Genomic DNA, 17,010 nt, shown 5'->3' with positions numbered 1-17,010 from the left:
TTTGGGGAAACACGGTAGTTAGCTCAGGAGGCCATAAAAGAAGACATAAGGTTGGGTAGATAAAGAGCAGAGATTTAATAGTATTTCTCACCCCTCTGGAGGCTAGAAGTCCAAGATTGAGGTGATGGTGGAATGGGTTTCTCCTGAGATCTCTCTAGTTGGCTTGCAGATGGCCTTCTCGCTGTACCCTTCCATGACTGCTCTGTGAGTGTGTATCCTGTGTCCAGATTATCTCTTCATATTAGGGCACCAATCAATTAGATTAGAATTCACCTAGGGGCCTTATTTAGACTTAATGACCTCTATAGCTATCCTTATGTCCAAACACAATGACATTCTGACGTACATGAATTTAGAGGTGGGGGGGATTCAATTTAGTCCAGCAGAGAAGAAGGAGCTAGCCCTCTTGACCTCAGAAGTTAGTTATATAAGGGAAACAGACAAATAAACAAGTGTAGAAATAAGTCTATAACCCATGATGCTGTAGGACACAGAGGAAATACAGGAGGCCTCCAGGAAGCTTTTGTAGAAAGACCATCCCTCAGACAAAGGATCGAGAAGAAGATATTTCTAAGGCTTAGGATGACACCAAAGCTTTGCCACTGGCAAGTGTTTCAGTTAGTGCACATATTCTCAGCATCAACCCCAAGGGGGTGAAAACTGATTCTAGGAAGGATGAAAAAAATCATATGCTTTATGTATGGAGTACAGATATCTGTAATACATAACAGATATATAGTATATTTGTGATATTAAATTTTTATGAGAGTGAATTTTGGGGGGGAAAAAAAATCTCGGAAAGCTCCTTAGGGCAGTAGTGAACCAACAACGGTTGAGCAATACTGAGCTAGAGGGAGTGATAGAAGTTGAGGTAGGGCAGGAGCCAGAGACCAATTGATAAGACCCATGCAAGAACTTGGATTTTATGTCTCATCTGCCCTGAGTCTTGCTTCTGCACAGTGCAAGCATTCACAATCTGGAGGTATGATGTTTGCTGTGAAAGTGTATTTATGAATTGTGCTTTGCAAAGATTCCAAGGCGGGTTGTGAATCACACTGTCTGGTCCTTTCTCTTTGCTGGTGACAAATAGCTTTCATAGTGTGACTTCCTGCTAGGTGGTTGATACATAATGTCACGGAGAGAGAAGTGGTAAAACACCTGTCCTGGTCGGCCTCTAAAGTAACCTTAGTTATGATTTTTTTTTAAAGCATCCTTTGTTCAGTAGTCTGTAAGTAATCTCTTGGTTTAGACAAACGGACTCCTGGGGTTCTTTTATTATATGGTGTGATAGAAGAGAAACAAATCCTGTTCAGTTTGAGTAGAAATTTAAGCCCATTTCTGTTTAAAAGTAAAACTTCACTTCCCCAAATGCTGACTAGACTTTCTTTCACATTCATAGATGCTATGTCCTTCCTGCTTATTCTAGCTACTTCAGCCTATTGGATATCTTGAAGTTTTGTCTTTGTATTATTTTTAGAAAAATTTTAAGCATGGAGACTGCAAATGAATATAGTCCTAGTGTTGAACCAAAGCAAAGATATGTGCATTATGGTACTATGTCTGATTTTTATTTTTGGCAAATTCTCCCTTATATCTTTTTTTTTGCAAAAAAGTTCTTAATGGATGATGCCAATTTAAGAAAAATCTGTTTATAAAGTAATTCACATTTGTAAAATTGAGATAATAATTTACAAAACAACTTTTGTAGCTCTTTTTGCCTTGGCTCCGGGACTTTCCAGCAAGGTCAGAGATGGCAATAAGTAAATGCAGACACTTCAGAATGAGTGGAAAAGCTAAATCCTGACATTATCTGCCTCCTTGACAACAGCAAGAGATACACATACACACAGTTGACCTTCATTTAATGTTGGCTCTGAGTCCTGTAACCAGTGGGGGCCTTTAGGAGTCTTGCATCTCAATTCCCATGACACTACTTTTGAAAAAGTTGGAGGTCAATTTCCATTGCTACTTTTTGAAACAGTTATAAAAAGAAAAAAGTTCTCCCTCAAACAACCATGACCTTCCCAAATCGCGTACTGCACAATTTGTAATCATCCTTGAGATTTGGGCCAAAGGAAGGGCTTTTGGAATCTTCTGTTTGTGTTCGGGTTCCCTAGCAACAATACCTCTGAGAGAGATTTCTAGGGGATTCCACAGTTTTTCGTACATTGAAAAAGAAACTACATTTTTTTTTTCACAGTTTCAAATTTTGTAGCAACCAGAAATGATTAAACATAGACATAACAAACATGAGGTTCAATACAGAACGTTCATTTTTTTGTCCTGAGGTTTGTTTTTTTGAATATTTATTTAAATATTACTGTATTTGTCTCAACATTATGTTACTAAGGCCTTGTTTTATGTGTATGTCGCTGTGTGCTCAGAGGAACTGGTGCCGGCCTTCAGTGGCAGTGACTCCCAAAACAAAGAAGAAACTTCTGGTGTAGGAGAGAAATTCCATTCCAGAAGATTTAGTAAAATTTTATACTCTCTATATAAATAATGACATTACTGTACTTTGTCTCTGATTTTTCCTCCTTCTAGTTATACTTGCAGACTACTTACAGGCTAAATGAATTGATTTGACTACCGAAATATAACTTAAAATTCATTTTTAAAGACATTAGTTATAATATAAACAAACCATGTTGCCCTATAGAGAGCAAATGAAAATATTATTCCTGGACCAAGCAATTATTTTTAAAATGTTGATATTATCATTTAAAACTGATGTTATCACTTTAAACTGTTGAGAATCATTAGAAAGAAAAACAACACTTGAGATTCTCATTTAAAAAGATAATACCGTGTGCTGGGCCCTTTGGTTAGCATTTTAAAAATCTTACATGTCTTCTCTCAATAATTCTCTAAAATACCAATATTATCCCCATATTATGGATAAGAGAACGGAGGAGAGTTGAAAAGAAGTTAATTAACTTCCCCAAATTCACAAATCCAGTAACTGACAAAATCAGCTGCACTCTGCCTGGAAGCAAGTAGTTTTTCTCCCACAACTTTTCATTGCAGAGAAGGTTAACCTTAGAGTCGGTTATTTTGTAACTAAATTCCCACAGAGGAAAATGAATGTTTTTAAATGAACTGATGCTGTCTTTTCCAAGTAAAAAAATGTCCTGGTTTCAAGCTCTTCCCACTAAAATGCACAATTTATTCTTTCTTTAGGGTTAAGTAGCAATAATGCCAGGAAGCACATTACTTAGCAAATAACGAGTTCAAAATAACAAGTGTTTGTTCTTCACCACAATATCTGCTTTATTAGGTATTTGAAAGTACTCTTCTTTTGGAGCTGCCATGTATGACTGATGGAATCAGACACTTCTGAGCTGATATAGACCCCAGAGATTATTCATTGCCATGGTTTAGTTACACCAGGGGGGTTATAAGAAAACTAGAGGCCCGGTGCACAAAATTCGTGCACAGGGTGGTGGGGGTGTCCCTCAGCCCAGCCTGCACCCTCTTCAATCTGGGACCCCTTGAGGGATGTTAAACTGCCTGTGAATCGCGTCTAAACGGGCAGTCGGGCATCCCTCTCACAATTCAGGACTGCTGGCTCCCAACTGCTCACTTTCCTGCCTTCCTGATTGCCCCTAACTGCTTTTGCCTACCAGCCTGATCACCCCTAACCACTCCCATGCCAGCCTGATTGATGTCTAACTGCTCCCCTGCCAACCTGTTTGCCCCCAACTTCCCTCCTCTGCCAGCCTGGTCACCCCCAACTGCCCTTCCCTTCAGGGTAATAGCCTCCAACTGCCCTTCCTTGCAGACCTGGTCTCTCTAACTGCTCTTCCTTGCAGACCTGATCCCTCTCAACTGCCCTCCCCTGCTGGCCATCTTGTGGTGGCCATCTTGTATCCACATGGGGGCAGGATCTTTAACCACATGGTGCAGCCATCTTGTGTGTTGAAGTGATGGTCAATCTGCACATTACTCTTTTATTAGATAGGATAGAGGCCTGGTGCATGGGTGGGGGCCAACTAGTTTGCCCTGAAGGGTGTCCCAGATCAGGGCGGGCGTGGGGCGGCCTGGGTGAGGGGCCTGTGGTGGTTTGCAGGCCAGCCATGTCTGGCGACCTAAGTGGAGGCCCTGGTATCTGGGATTTATTTATCTCCTACAATTGAAAGTTTGAGCCTGGAGCGAAGCCAAGCTTCCTGCTCACTCTGGCTGCAGCCATTTCTGTTTGGTTTTATGTATCTTCTATAATTGAACTTTGGAGCCTGGAGTGGAGGCCTAGGCCGGCCAGGGAAGATGAAAAGCTTTGTTTCCTTTGTTGCCTGAGTAAACCCTAGCCTGTTCTTTCCAGCTCTGTGGCTGCTGCCATTTTTCTTGGGATTTATCTTCTATAGTTGAAACTTTATATCCTTGAGTGGAGGTCTAGGCCGGCTAGGGCAGGCGGGAAAAGCTTGGCTTCCTCCATTGCCAGGGAAACGCAAGCCTCTCAACTGCTCTGTGTGGCTGAGGCCATCTTGGTTGGGTTAATTTGCATACTTGCTCTGATTGGCTGGTGGGCGTGGATGATGGGCATGGCTTGAGCAGAGTCATGGCTAATTTGCATAGTACTCTTTAATTAGGTAGGATGAGAAGTGAAAGGAGAGCTGCCCCCAAGATAGGTTGGTTTGACTAGAGGTAAACAATGTGGATAGAGTGGCACACTTGAGTATCTGGTTCATTTAGGAGCCCAGCCTTGTAAGCTAAGGACCTTGGCTGGCTGGCTGCCTGCAGCATGTGCCCTGTGAGGGATCCTCATCCCTGCATTACTCTCACAGACAACACTCTCCTGGCTCAGGTTTGGGCAGGAGCAGAGCATGGGTCAGAGAACTACACAACCACTGGCATGGTGCTGCCCACATCTATCTGTTCATTTGTCATGTCGAGCAACTTCCTGTGGAAAAACTGTTGGGAGTTGGGGAAAGATGAGAAGAGGAATTGGGGAGGGGGGGCGGGGGTGGCAGTCAGTGATGCAGAGCCCTTGGTGGGGGTGCTAGTGAGCTTTTTCATACAAGAGCACTCTGTATCAAAACAATTACATTGAGAGAAAGCAGGATTAGAATGACTACTTTTGAGTAGAAGTATGAAGATTGAACATGGAAATCACAGAAAGAGAACATATGTCCCCTGTCTTTGCCAGTTTGGGGATTTCATAAAGTAGTCTTAGGCATGACTACTTACACTAGGGGAGATTAGTCCAGTTGTTTTGGTCTCATTTTATTTCCTTGGAAAATATTCTTATACTTTTAAATATATCTATATATTTCTCTCTCTCTCTCTCTCTCTCTCTCTCTCTCTCTCTCTATATATATATATATATATATATATATATATATATATATATATATATATAAAATTTAAAAGTTCAGAAATCTTCAATAATTTAAAAAATGTTTTAAGAAAGACTGGTTGATTTGATTTCTCCTGAAATGTAAGCAAAGAATTTCTGCTGGGAAAGCATTTTTTTAATTTGGTTGGAATGAGCAGGTTAGAAGAAAAAATATATAGCTAATCAAAATGAAAAAATGACATAATTGACTATAATTTCCTGAGTGAAAATGAAAGATGTTTATCCTTTAACATAAAGAAAATTAAAATTTATATTTTATGAAAAGTCCTAAAATATGGTTAATTGTGTTCACTTCTCTTTAATGATATACTAAGGTGGAATATTCAATATTAAGACTTAGGACATTTTAGAATGTCACAAATCTATGATAATTTTAACTTTGAATATCCATATGACATCTTATGTAGTAATTTAAAAGTCACTTTATAACTATGAACAGCACTGATGTTTGAGCTTCTTGTGTCTATTTTATAAGTTATTAACTATGGCCTATTTTTTTAATCTTCTTTTAAAAATGTAATTGTCCCTGCCATTGAAAACAGATAACTCTACTCCAAGCATGTCAAGTTCAAAGGCCAATACAGGCCAAATAAACAAGGTTTAAATTTCTGTGGGCCATAAAAACCAAAAGCTTCAATTTTCATAGAAACATAGATTTATTTAGGTAGAGACATGCTGAATATAAAGGGCTGAAATAAATGAGTAATCGTTAACATAAAATAATAGAACATTTAAATAAAAGTTAGTATGTTTCCTTTAACATTATCTTACCAGACACTGAGAAACTGCACAAATTAATAAGCGTAATGCAAAATAAACCTTTTTTTTTTGTGCTCCAAAAGCGAAATATTTCCTGTTGTGCACACCAAACAAGTCATTCTAATACTAATGTTGTGGCAATCGGCTACTAAAATATTCGCTGCTAGTATTAGTGGAGAGAAATGGTGCGCTTGCATGTAAGGCACATAAGGGAAATCAATGCAACACAATTACAGTAATCAGTCATTAGCGAACATTGTAGTTCGTTATTAATAACTAGTGACTCAGTGCACAGGTTCGTGCACATTGAAAGGAAATTAATTGGAAGGTGGCCGGTGGGACAAGGTGGCCTGGGCAAGACAGGCTCATACTCTGGAGCCAACCTCCCGAGGTCCCTCAGAAAATTAATTTGCAAATCCCTATGATCATATGAATTCTGGGGCTCCACCCTTGACTCTCTCTTCAGAGAGGTCCAGTAATCTGATTTTAGCCTTCTGTCTTTAGAGAATAGATACCTCTTATTTGCTTTTCTCAAGAGAGGGGCATATACTTTTATACTATTGGGGAATTAACTGGAATTGCTGACTTTTTATGGATCTTATACATGCCACAGGAACCTTTGGACAACTTTGGTCATTTTAAGAAGCTCACATTCTTCTTCACCTCCACACCGCACTCCCAACCTGAAAATTTCTGTTCAAAATCACCTTATTCACATTATTTGCATACTAGAGGCCTGATGCATGAAATTCTTGTATTTTTGGGAGTGGTCCCTCAGCCTGGTCTGTGCCCTCTCATAGTCTGGGAGCCCTTGGGGATATCCAACTGATGGCTTAGGCTCACTCCCCATGGGCCTGCACCCCTATGTACGCTTTTGCTATACATAGGCTTTTGAAAATTGGCCATCAGTTGGACATCCTTAGAGGCTCCCACCGCCACCACTGCACTAGTCAGCTGTGAGCCTGGCTTCTGGCTGAGCTTGTGGGAGAACACTACTGACCAGGGGACAGATCCTGTGTTGAGCATCTGCCCCCTGGTGGTCAGTGCATGTCATAGCAACCGGTTGTTCCCCTATTCTGTCTATTTGTATATTAGCCTTTTATTATATAGGATATCATTGTATCAGAAGTGAGGCCTGTTTATTCTAGAAAATAGTTCAATTTTGTCATAATTTAGATCTTTCCTAAATTCTGAGCTTTTAGTTGCCATTTCATATCATACCTGTCCCACCAAAAGAAGCCTTATTGGCAACTTCTCTCTGTGATTCTACACCCTCTCCATGCTTCCTTTGTACTTTTCAGGGGGAAAGTGGACTAACCAGTGAGGACTCTCTTAAGGTATTGATGAAGAGAAAGATTTTGTTTTTAAATTATAGAAAAACTACTAAAATATAAATCAGTTATGTGAGCATCATAATGTAGTGTTTAAATTTTATGCTTTTTCTACACATAGGCTTTTCAGCATTGACCACTAATATCTCAGGCGTTTTCCTCAAAAATTAGATGATGAGGATGTGAAAATGCCATTCTCTCTTCCTTTTCTTCTAGCCTAGGTGGGCAATGTCAGTTCCAAGCTGGCAGTCCTCTGGGTGCTGTTGGTTTATGGAACATAGTTTGAGGAAAATGCCAAGTGTAAAGAGGTGACTGCATTTGAGCAATCGCAGGGAAATAGGGAATGCACCTTTGAAACTCTGTGCCCTGATTCTACTTAGCTGTTTCATTGCCCGTTTTTTTTTTTTTTTTGTTGTTGTTGTTAAATTTATCTTTATTGTTGAAAGTATTACAGATGTCCCATTTGTTTATTTGTATTTGTGGTTTTGTTTTTTCCCCCATTGACCCCGTCCATCCCACACCCACCCCTCCCAGGCCTTCACCACTTTATTGTTTGTGTCCATGTGTGGTTTGCATTTATTAAAGCTTTTTCATTTAAAAACAACAACCCCAAACTTTGAAGATAGAACATAAATAGACTATACTTAATTAAAAAAAAATATATCACTCATAGCTTGCTTTAGACCAAAATGAAAAAAGAGTTAGCAAAGTTCTTTTAAGAAAAAGATTTAAATTATCTTCACTAGTAAACAGGTTTAGTAACAGCTTTTAACTCTGCTTTTGTATGAGTGCAGTATGTCAGCATGCTTCCTGCTGATAAGGTAAGTGCTTCCTCTGATCTCCTGACTGGGAGTTTGGAGGAAACTAGGATCAAATAGATTATCAGTCACCAGTGCTACAAAGTTTTATAAAGATTAACTAATTAGAACTGAAAAACATATGATAGTCTTTAGGACATTATTTTATTCCAGTTCAGGTGATAGCTAATGATGCCTCAAATTAAATGAACAATATCTTTGCTATATTTACTTTTTCAGGTTGCTATGTTGATGATTTCCTCGGTAGATGCACCAAACAGTAATGAGAGCAGTCAGTGTTCAATGCTGTCATTCCAGTGCCCAATAAGGCATAAGGAGAGAACACAGGACTGGGAGTGGGATGTTGAGGGTGGAGTGAGAAAGGATGAGGGCACTGGCCCTAAATCTGTCCTTCACTAGAGGAGCTTCAAATCCAGTGGCATTCCTGAATCTCATTTTGCTCATCTCTAAAATGGGCCCACATCATAGAGTGGTTATGAATTTTCAATAAAAATAATATGCTTGTTAAAAGCCCTTTGAAAAACTGAATTACCATGCAAATATGAGCTACCTTTATTGTAGCTTAATGGATAATTGATTTTTTACATCTCAGCTATTTATGATGGCTTTTTAGCTGGTATGGCAATTTCTCTTCTAGCTCCAAGTATTTTTCTAATATCATCCCATATCTGGATAAACTCCTGTTAAATTACAGCACATATAAAAGATTATCATATGTAAGACACTTAGCTAAAAACCTTTGGTTATTTCATTTAATCTATATAACAACCCAATGTGCTTAAATACTAATTCCGTTACAAATGAAGAAATTGAGAATTTTTTTTTTTTTTTTTTTATCTTTTACTAGAGGCCCGGTGCATGAATTCATGCACCAGTGGAGTCCCTCAGCCTGGCCTGCAGGATTGGGCTGAAACCAGCTCTCTGAAATCCTCCAAGGGGTCCTGGATTGGGAGAGGGTGCAGACCATGAGGAGGGACCCCAATGGTGCACGATTGGGGCCAGGGAGGGACTCAAAAGGTTGGCCATTGGGAAAGGGATTGTGGGAGGGCTTCAGAGTGTGTCTGGCCCATCTTGCTCAGTCCTGATTGGCCAGACCCTAGCAGCAAGCTAACCTACCTGTTAGAGCATCTGCCCCCTGGTGGTCAGTGCACATCATAGGGAGCAGTTGAGCGATGTTAGCATATCATTAGCATATTATGCTTTGATTGGTTGAACGGATGACCATACACTTAGCATCTTCTTCTATTTTATTTCCTGATACCTATTGGTTGATGTAACTTCTTTCATCTACAGCTTTGTCTCTCCTCCATCTCTCTTTCCAACCCTTCTGACCCCCACCGACCCCAAATCACAGACGGGACTGACAGTGTCATGATTTTTTAAAATTACTGCATACTTGCTAACCTGTATTTTCTCAGGAATGTCACTTGTTTTAATACTTGCAGATATGTTTGTACCATTACTTTTCCTCTAAATGAAACGCAGACACCTGAGATTTTCCAGAAACCTTGTTACTTCCATCCCCCAAACGGGTGGACTTAGATTTTCTTCTGTGACTCATTCAGGAGAGAGTACATTTAACAAGAGGTTTCCCTTTGAGGGTTACAGTGAGGGAAATAGTGCAATGAACGAAACACTTTCCCCCCTTCTAGACCCTGAATAAATTCAAATTTAATAGGAAAGTAAATTAGGATACTTGTTTATGCAAAAAGTTTTTAATATTAGATATTAGCAATGCTGATAACAACTAGATAGGTAAAACAGCTTACCAAATAAGTTTTTTTTTTAATTCCATAATCTTTATTAAAAATAAAACAAAAACAAATCTTGTTTCTACCACAGGAAGTAGAGAAGTAGTAAATCAAATGAAATGAACAGCTTTGCTACCCAATTTGAACAAGAAATTATCGATGAGGCAGAATTAATCATTTAGCTTTGGGAGTTTTGATTCATTTCAGCATTTAGAACACATTTCTCTTCTTCAGAATTATACACAATAGGATTTTTTGGATTATCTCAGTATTTCTTTTGCTGACAATAGGATAGTATGTGTTGATACAGGGTTCTAAAGCACATTTTCTATATTGTAACTGGCTCGCTTTTCTGCAGCTAATGAAATGGAAAAAATACATTAGTACAATTCAAAGGACTCACATTATATATTAAAAACTCTACTATCTATTGTGAATTGTAATTGTTCATTGCTTTCACTTATAATTAAAAAGTTTAACTCTTGTGAATTTCATTTTTTAATTTTTATCTATAATTATACAATTTCAAATTCATGTTCTAATGTTTTAGTGTTAACCCAATGATAGCTTGAACTTATAAAACAAAGTATGAAATAATTCATTACATATTTAATTTTTTTATTAACAGACATTTTCTTAATTTTGTTGTGCATATGTATTCCCCTGTTACTAAAAAAAGAGCATAGGAAAAATATATTCATTCCTCCCCTCCCCGGTTTTTAAAATATATACTTTTGTCATATTTTCTTTTGCCTGAGACCAAATACACAATGTCAAAGTGTCCCAAAATCTCATGAAAAGTGATGATATTCCAGAGAGTGAGCCATAACTGGCTGAATGCTGATCAAAAATCTCTCATCTATGGACTAGAAATTAGTATCAAAGAGAATCCTGATAACTTTGAATTACCAAAACTAACAAATTTAAAAATATCTTTTAGAACCTCAACATGAAGATTTTTTAATTCTTATTTGTAGCTTATCACCAATTAACATGTGAAGAATAAAGTATAATTCACTGATTGATTTTTTAAAATAAGTACTTACTGAAATTACTCTTTGAAAACTGAAGAAAAAGCAAAAAGAGTTTAATGACTCACAGGAGGGCATGTGGCAATAGCAGTTTTTATGTCTATAACTGGATTTTAAAAAATAGACATTAAATACACCTGGCATCTACAGCAGAACTGTTCTGTGGCATATGCTCAATAAATATTTATTGAATGGATGCACGAATGGGAATTAGAAATTTATTGTTATCTCATTCAAGATTTAAATATTCAAAGACAGAGTTTCTACCATAATTATTAGAATTAATCTATTTTTCAGTACTTTATTGTATCACTAAGTTAATTTATACTATTTTGCATTCAATGTGAACTTTTAAATCCAAAAATTGTTGCCTTCTGATCTGTTAAACCTCAGAGGTAGTGAGAACAGGAAATAGAAGTAGAAAGCTTCAAAGAGATTTCAAACTCCAACTGTTTTTCTCTTCTTCTCACAGCCACACAGTATTTTTCACCAATAGGGTATCACTTTTAATAGTATTGGAATTTCTCCTTAGAAAATACACATAAGCACTATTAATGAGAAGAGAACGTAATCTAAAAGTAATATTTCGTTATGTTTTTATAAACTTTGTTTATATTTGTTAAAATCTTAGGAAAAGTACACGGTGGTTCTTAAGAGCTGTCAGTGGCTAAATAAAATAAGTACTTTCGCACAGCATTACTGAATGCCAAGAATCTGTGACTAATAAAAGGGTATTGGCATCCTGTTATTTGCAAAGGAATTTACAAGGAAACCTAAAACAATTGGAAAAGACAATGGAAAAATGTTTTATAGATTTTTAAAGAAATCAATTCTGATAAAAAAAATATTGAATTAGATTGTCTGGTGAACTGAAGCTAATAAAAACGCAGAGATGAGAGATATCCAAGCTTTCATTTCCCTGTTCTCTTTTATAGTATTTAGCTACAGAGTTATTTTTCTCCAAAGATTTTTCCATTGAAATATCTAATATGATACAACTGATACCAAGAACTATACATTAAAAATATTGGGGTAACAGAAGGGCATTGCTTACCTATAATGTAATTTAGTAAAAGGTATTTCATGTTAAGATGACTTATATGGCCACAGCATTGGAAAACTTTAGAAAGTATCCTTTGATGAAATATTCTGTGACTGGTGCCCCCAGGGCTTGTTCAGAGGTTCTGACCATACACAATCCGCTGAGTTTGGCTTCGGGAACACTTTCCTTGTGTTGTCATAGTAGGAAAAGTATTTTCTAATCTTTCATGGCATTTATTTATTTTTTCTAACATTCATGGCAGTAATAATACCCACACATTGAATTTTAAACAGCTTTTTTTTTACAGGGTTTTAACTTGAAATAAAGTAGGATGTTTATAGGCCATGGAAAAGATACTGCTCCGTGCAAAAAAATTAAAGTCTGAAAAAAGCAGGTTTTCAAATGGAAGCAGGAGAGTAGCAACTCAAGATGGTAACATGTTGAGGTGGAATCAGATTTCTTTACCGCATCAAGATTCTTCTTATAATTTTCAGTTCTTTTTAGTTTAGTGGAGATTCTATGTAGAGAATGTATATTTTTGAACTTTTTAAAAACTTTTTTTTTTAACTCACCATACAGGAGGAATTGGATTAGGGTGATAGTAGACCTGAACTTAGCTTTAGTGTCTTACATTTTCAGTCACAACAGTTAAGTTTCATTGATGTGAAAATGCACACATATTCATAATGGGATGAAGAAGCACTATCATTAATATTTTTAAAATATATTTATTGTTGATACAAATCTGTAACAACAGAAGACCAGTGAGTGGTTGCTTAGGGCAAAGGGGAGAGTGGAGTGTTAAGATAAAGGTACAGGGTTTCTTTTTTAAAATATATTTTATTGATTTTTTTTTTTTTTTTTACAGAAAGGAAGGGAGAGGGATGGAGAGTTAGAAACATCGATGAGAGAGAAAAATCAATCAGCTGCTTCCTGCACACCCCCCACTGGGGATGTGCCAGCAACCATGGTACATGGCCTTGGCAGGAATCGAACCTGGGACCTTTCAGTCTGTAGGTTGATGCTCCATCCACTGAGGCAAACCAGTCAGGCCAAGGGTTTCTTTTTGAGGTGATAAAAACATTTCTAAAAATTTACTGTAGTGATGATTGCACATATGTGTGAATATACTAAAAGCCATTGAATTGTACACTTCAAAGAAGTGAGCTGTATTGTATGCAAATGATAATAACATTCTTTAAAAAGAAAAAAAAAGAAAGTAGTACATAATGACCTCTTTTTCCCCCATTGACCTCTTCTAGACCACCAAGGGAGGCATTATTATTTTTAAATATGAAAAAGCCTTGATGAACAGTAAGAGAAGGTATTTGGAAGAATCTACCAATCAATGAAGAATATTTGAAAAAAACAGAAAAGGAGGCCCAGATATGTTAGCAAAGCAAACAATATTTTTGAATCACTAAAACTTGCTATTAGAAAATAAGATAAACTCTGCTTTTTTCTAATTTTCTCCTTAAATTTTGAGCCTTCCTTAAATTTTATTTCTTCCATAAGTTTCTCTCCCTCTCCATTCTGAAAGTTCTGTCTGAATCCTACAAACTGAGTCTGTAGAGTGCAGGAATTAAACACTCTGACAGAACCAAATCAACTGCATTGTGTCTTGGCTCTACTACTTACAAGTCTGATGACCTTGGGCAAGCTTGTGTGCATTGTGTGCATTGATTTACTCATTTGAGAAAATGACCCTTGCGTGACCTTTGTGTGCATTGATTTACTCATTTGAGAAAAGCGGATACCTGCTTCATATGGGTATTATGAGAATTATAACGGAAAACACTTATAAAAAACATCTAAAAACTTGTGTACCACTTAATTTGGTACACAAGTTTTTACTGTGTACCAGATTAATTATTTGTTGTAATGATTTGCCTTAATCACTTTTTACTGTATGATATATACACATTCATAACACATAGTCTGCAGTCTTCTTTCGTACTTGTGTTTTATATATTGGTTTTTATTTTTTCTTTGGTTTTTAGATTATAATTTGCTTGGGTCAGGACCTGTAAATTTTTTAATAGAATTAATTTCTTAGAAGAGTTTTAGGTTCATTGCAAAATTGAGTAGAAGGTAAAGCTCCCATATACCCCTGTTCCCATAAATGCACAGCCTCCTTCATTATCCACATTCTCTACCAGGGTGGGCCATTTGTTACAGTTGACCCCACATTAATACATCCTCATCCCAGGAGTCCATAGGGTTTACTCGTAGTGTTCTACAGTCTATGGATTTTGTAATATATTTGGAATTATACCATTTTAGATTGGTATATTTCTCTTATTAATATGCACTTATAATTCTAGATCTTAACCCTGAAAAGCACTTAGAAATAATGTGTTAAATACAGGAAACTGAGAGATATAGTGTTCATTGTTCATTATACTTTTTATTTTTTTGTTTTTTAAAGTATTACATATAGTACTACATATGCCTCGTTTTTCTCCCATTGACCTCTCCCCCCCCCCACCCCCCACACACACACATGCCCTCACCCCCTAGCGTCTGTGTCCATTTGTTATGCTTATATGCATGATTACAAGTCCTTTGGTTGATCTCTTACCCCTGTCTTCCTTCCGTGCCTTCCCTCTGAAATTTGACAGTCTATTCAATGCTTCTCTGTCTCTGGATCTGTTTTTGTTCATTAGTTTATGTTGTTCATTATATTCCACAAATGAGTGAGATCATGTGATATCTATCTTTCTCTGACTGGCTTATTTCGCTTAGCATAATGCTCTCCATGTCCATCCAATGGTAAGAGTTCTTTCTTTTTTACAGCAGCATAGTATTCCATTGTGTAGCTGCACCATCGTTTTCTAATCCACTCATCTGCTGATGGGAACTTAGACAGACTGTTTCCAAATATTAGCTACTGTAAATTATGCTTTTATGAACATAAGGATGCATACATCCTTTCTGATTGGTGTTTCTGATTTTTTTGGTATATAGTCCTAGAAGTGGGATTACTGGGTCAAATGGGAATTCCATTTTTAGGTTTTTGAGGAAGTTTCATACTGTCTTCCACAGTGGCTGCACTGGTCTGCGTTCCCACCAACAGTGCAGGAGGGGTCCTTTTTCTCTGCATCCTCGCTAGCACTTGTCATTTGTTGATTTGTTGATGATAGCCACTCTGACAGGTGTGAGATGATACCTCATTGCTGTTTTGATTTGCATCTCTCAGGTGATTAGTGACTTTGAGCATGTTTTTATGTCTCTTGGCCTTCTGTGTGTCCACTTTCGAAAAGTGTCTATTTAGGTCCTTTGCCCATTTTTTGATTGGATTGTTTATCTTCCTTTTGTTAAGATATATGAGTTCCCTATAAATTTTGAAGAGTAGGCCCTTATTGGATATAACACTGGCAAATATGTTCTCTCATGCAGTGGTCTTTCTTGTTTTGTTGATGGTTTCTTTTGTTTCTCTTATACTCCCTACTATGAAATTCTTACCTACATATAATTAAAAAAAATCTAAAAATTAGAATGACAATTTGAAAATATTACCAAAGGTTTTAATGTGGTGAGAAGAACTGAAAATTATTGCACAAATAATATAATTATGATTTTTAAAAATAATAAATGTAATAACCTGTAGCCATGATTTTTTCTCATTGTTTTATAGCTGCTTAATTATAGCTCTATTGTAACTTTAAGGTTTTTCTCTTAAAATAGTCACCTGCATTTTCAATTACGGTACCTTTTGATAGTTGGATTGTTAAATACTTCCCAATATCCAGATCTTGCTTGGAACTGACTGAGCCTTGTTGTTTTAACAGGTTGTGGTGCAGAGCTGTCTGGGGCTGTGGGCTCCTTTAGCAGTCCCGGATACCCGAACACGTACCCCGCCAGCAAGGAGTGTATATGGTACATTCACACTGCTCCTGGGAGTAGCATTCAGCTCACCATCCATGACTTTGATGTGGAGTATCATGAAAGTTGCAGGTTTGACGTCTTGGAGGTAGGAATTTACATTGTTTTTAGCACATTCCAAAATCTGGAGTAGTAGAATTGGAAATCACTGCAAAAATCCCTACATTCTTTCCAGCATTCAGATCAGTGTTCTATTAGAAATTTTGATGACATTTGCAGACACATGGGATTAACATCTCAGTTTGGGTTTCTCTAAAAGTAGCGCCTGAAGGACAGGTGGCCAGCAGCGTCCAGAAGGTGATGCCAGGAAGCAGCGTGAAGGGAGCACATGAGGGAGGGTGCAGGACAACGAGCCAGTGAAGGGCGGCTCTGTGAGCAACCCGGGCTTCATCCTGCTGGGACCTCTGAGCTCCAGTGAGGACTACTCTGCAGAATCGTCCCTCTTAGGACCCCAGGCTGAAGCACTGGTCCCTGCACTCCCTCCCCCAATGATGGAGGAAGTACTCGGCATTGTTAGTGCCCCACACGTCCAGGCTGGGAAAGGCTCTGGGAAAGGCACTAGGGAGGCAGAATGCAGGGAAGGCTTGGGCTGGGGGCACTGGGGTAGGCAGGGCAGTAAGCAGAGGAGTCTATGGTACCTGCAGCTGCAACCTGAGGGGTTCACGTGGGGCCAGGTGCCCAACACATCTGTTGCAGAGGCTTTTAACAGAATGGTCACTTAGGCAGTTTGAGGCATTTTCCAACATTACTGCAAAGGGTTTATCTCAGATTATTACATTGGCCTTTGAGAATCTATTACAATCAGCTTTTTAAAAAAATATATATATATTATTTATTTATTTATTTATTTTTTTTACAGAGAAGAAGTGGTGAGAGGGATAGAGAGTTAGAAACATCAATCAGCTGCCTCCTGTACACCCCGTACTAGGGATATGCCCGAAACCAAGGTACATGCCCTTTACCAGAATCAAACCTGGGACCATTCAATTCGCAGGCTGACACTTTATCCACTGAGCCAAACCAGTTTGGACACAATCAGC

The 17,010-nt window shown here is 37.8% G+C and overlaps 1 protein-coding gene across 1 annotated transcript in view; it reads left to right on the top strand.

The window, feature by feature from the left end:
* The window catches only part of CUBN (cubilin), a gene marked incomplete at its 5' end in the record, with an annotated part of 295,765 nt that overhangs the window by 115,332 nt on the left and 163,423 nt on the right, over window positions 1-17,010 (top strand). Inside the window, one exon of the mRNA XM_084880474.1 lies at window positions 15,877-16,058. Within this exon, the coding sequence (XP_084736600.1) occupies window positions 15,877-16,058 (182 nt within the window). The remainder of the gene's footprint in view (window positions 1-15,876; window positions 16,059-17,010) is intronic.

The sequence above is a fragment of the Pipistrellus hanaki genome (assembly GCF_964339955.1).
Source record: "Pipistrellus hanaki genome assembly, chromosome: 1".
In the NCBI taxonomy this organism is placed as follows: domain Eukaryota; kingdom Metazoa; phylum Chordata; class Mammalia; order Chiroptera; family Vespertilionidae; genus Pipistrellus; species Pipistrellus hanaki.
Note: the sequence above shows the minus strand (reverse complement) of the source record. Positions and strands in the feature narration are given on the sequence as shown.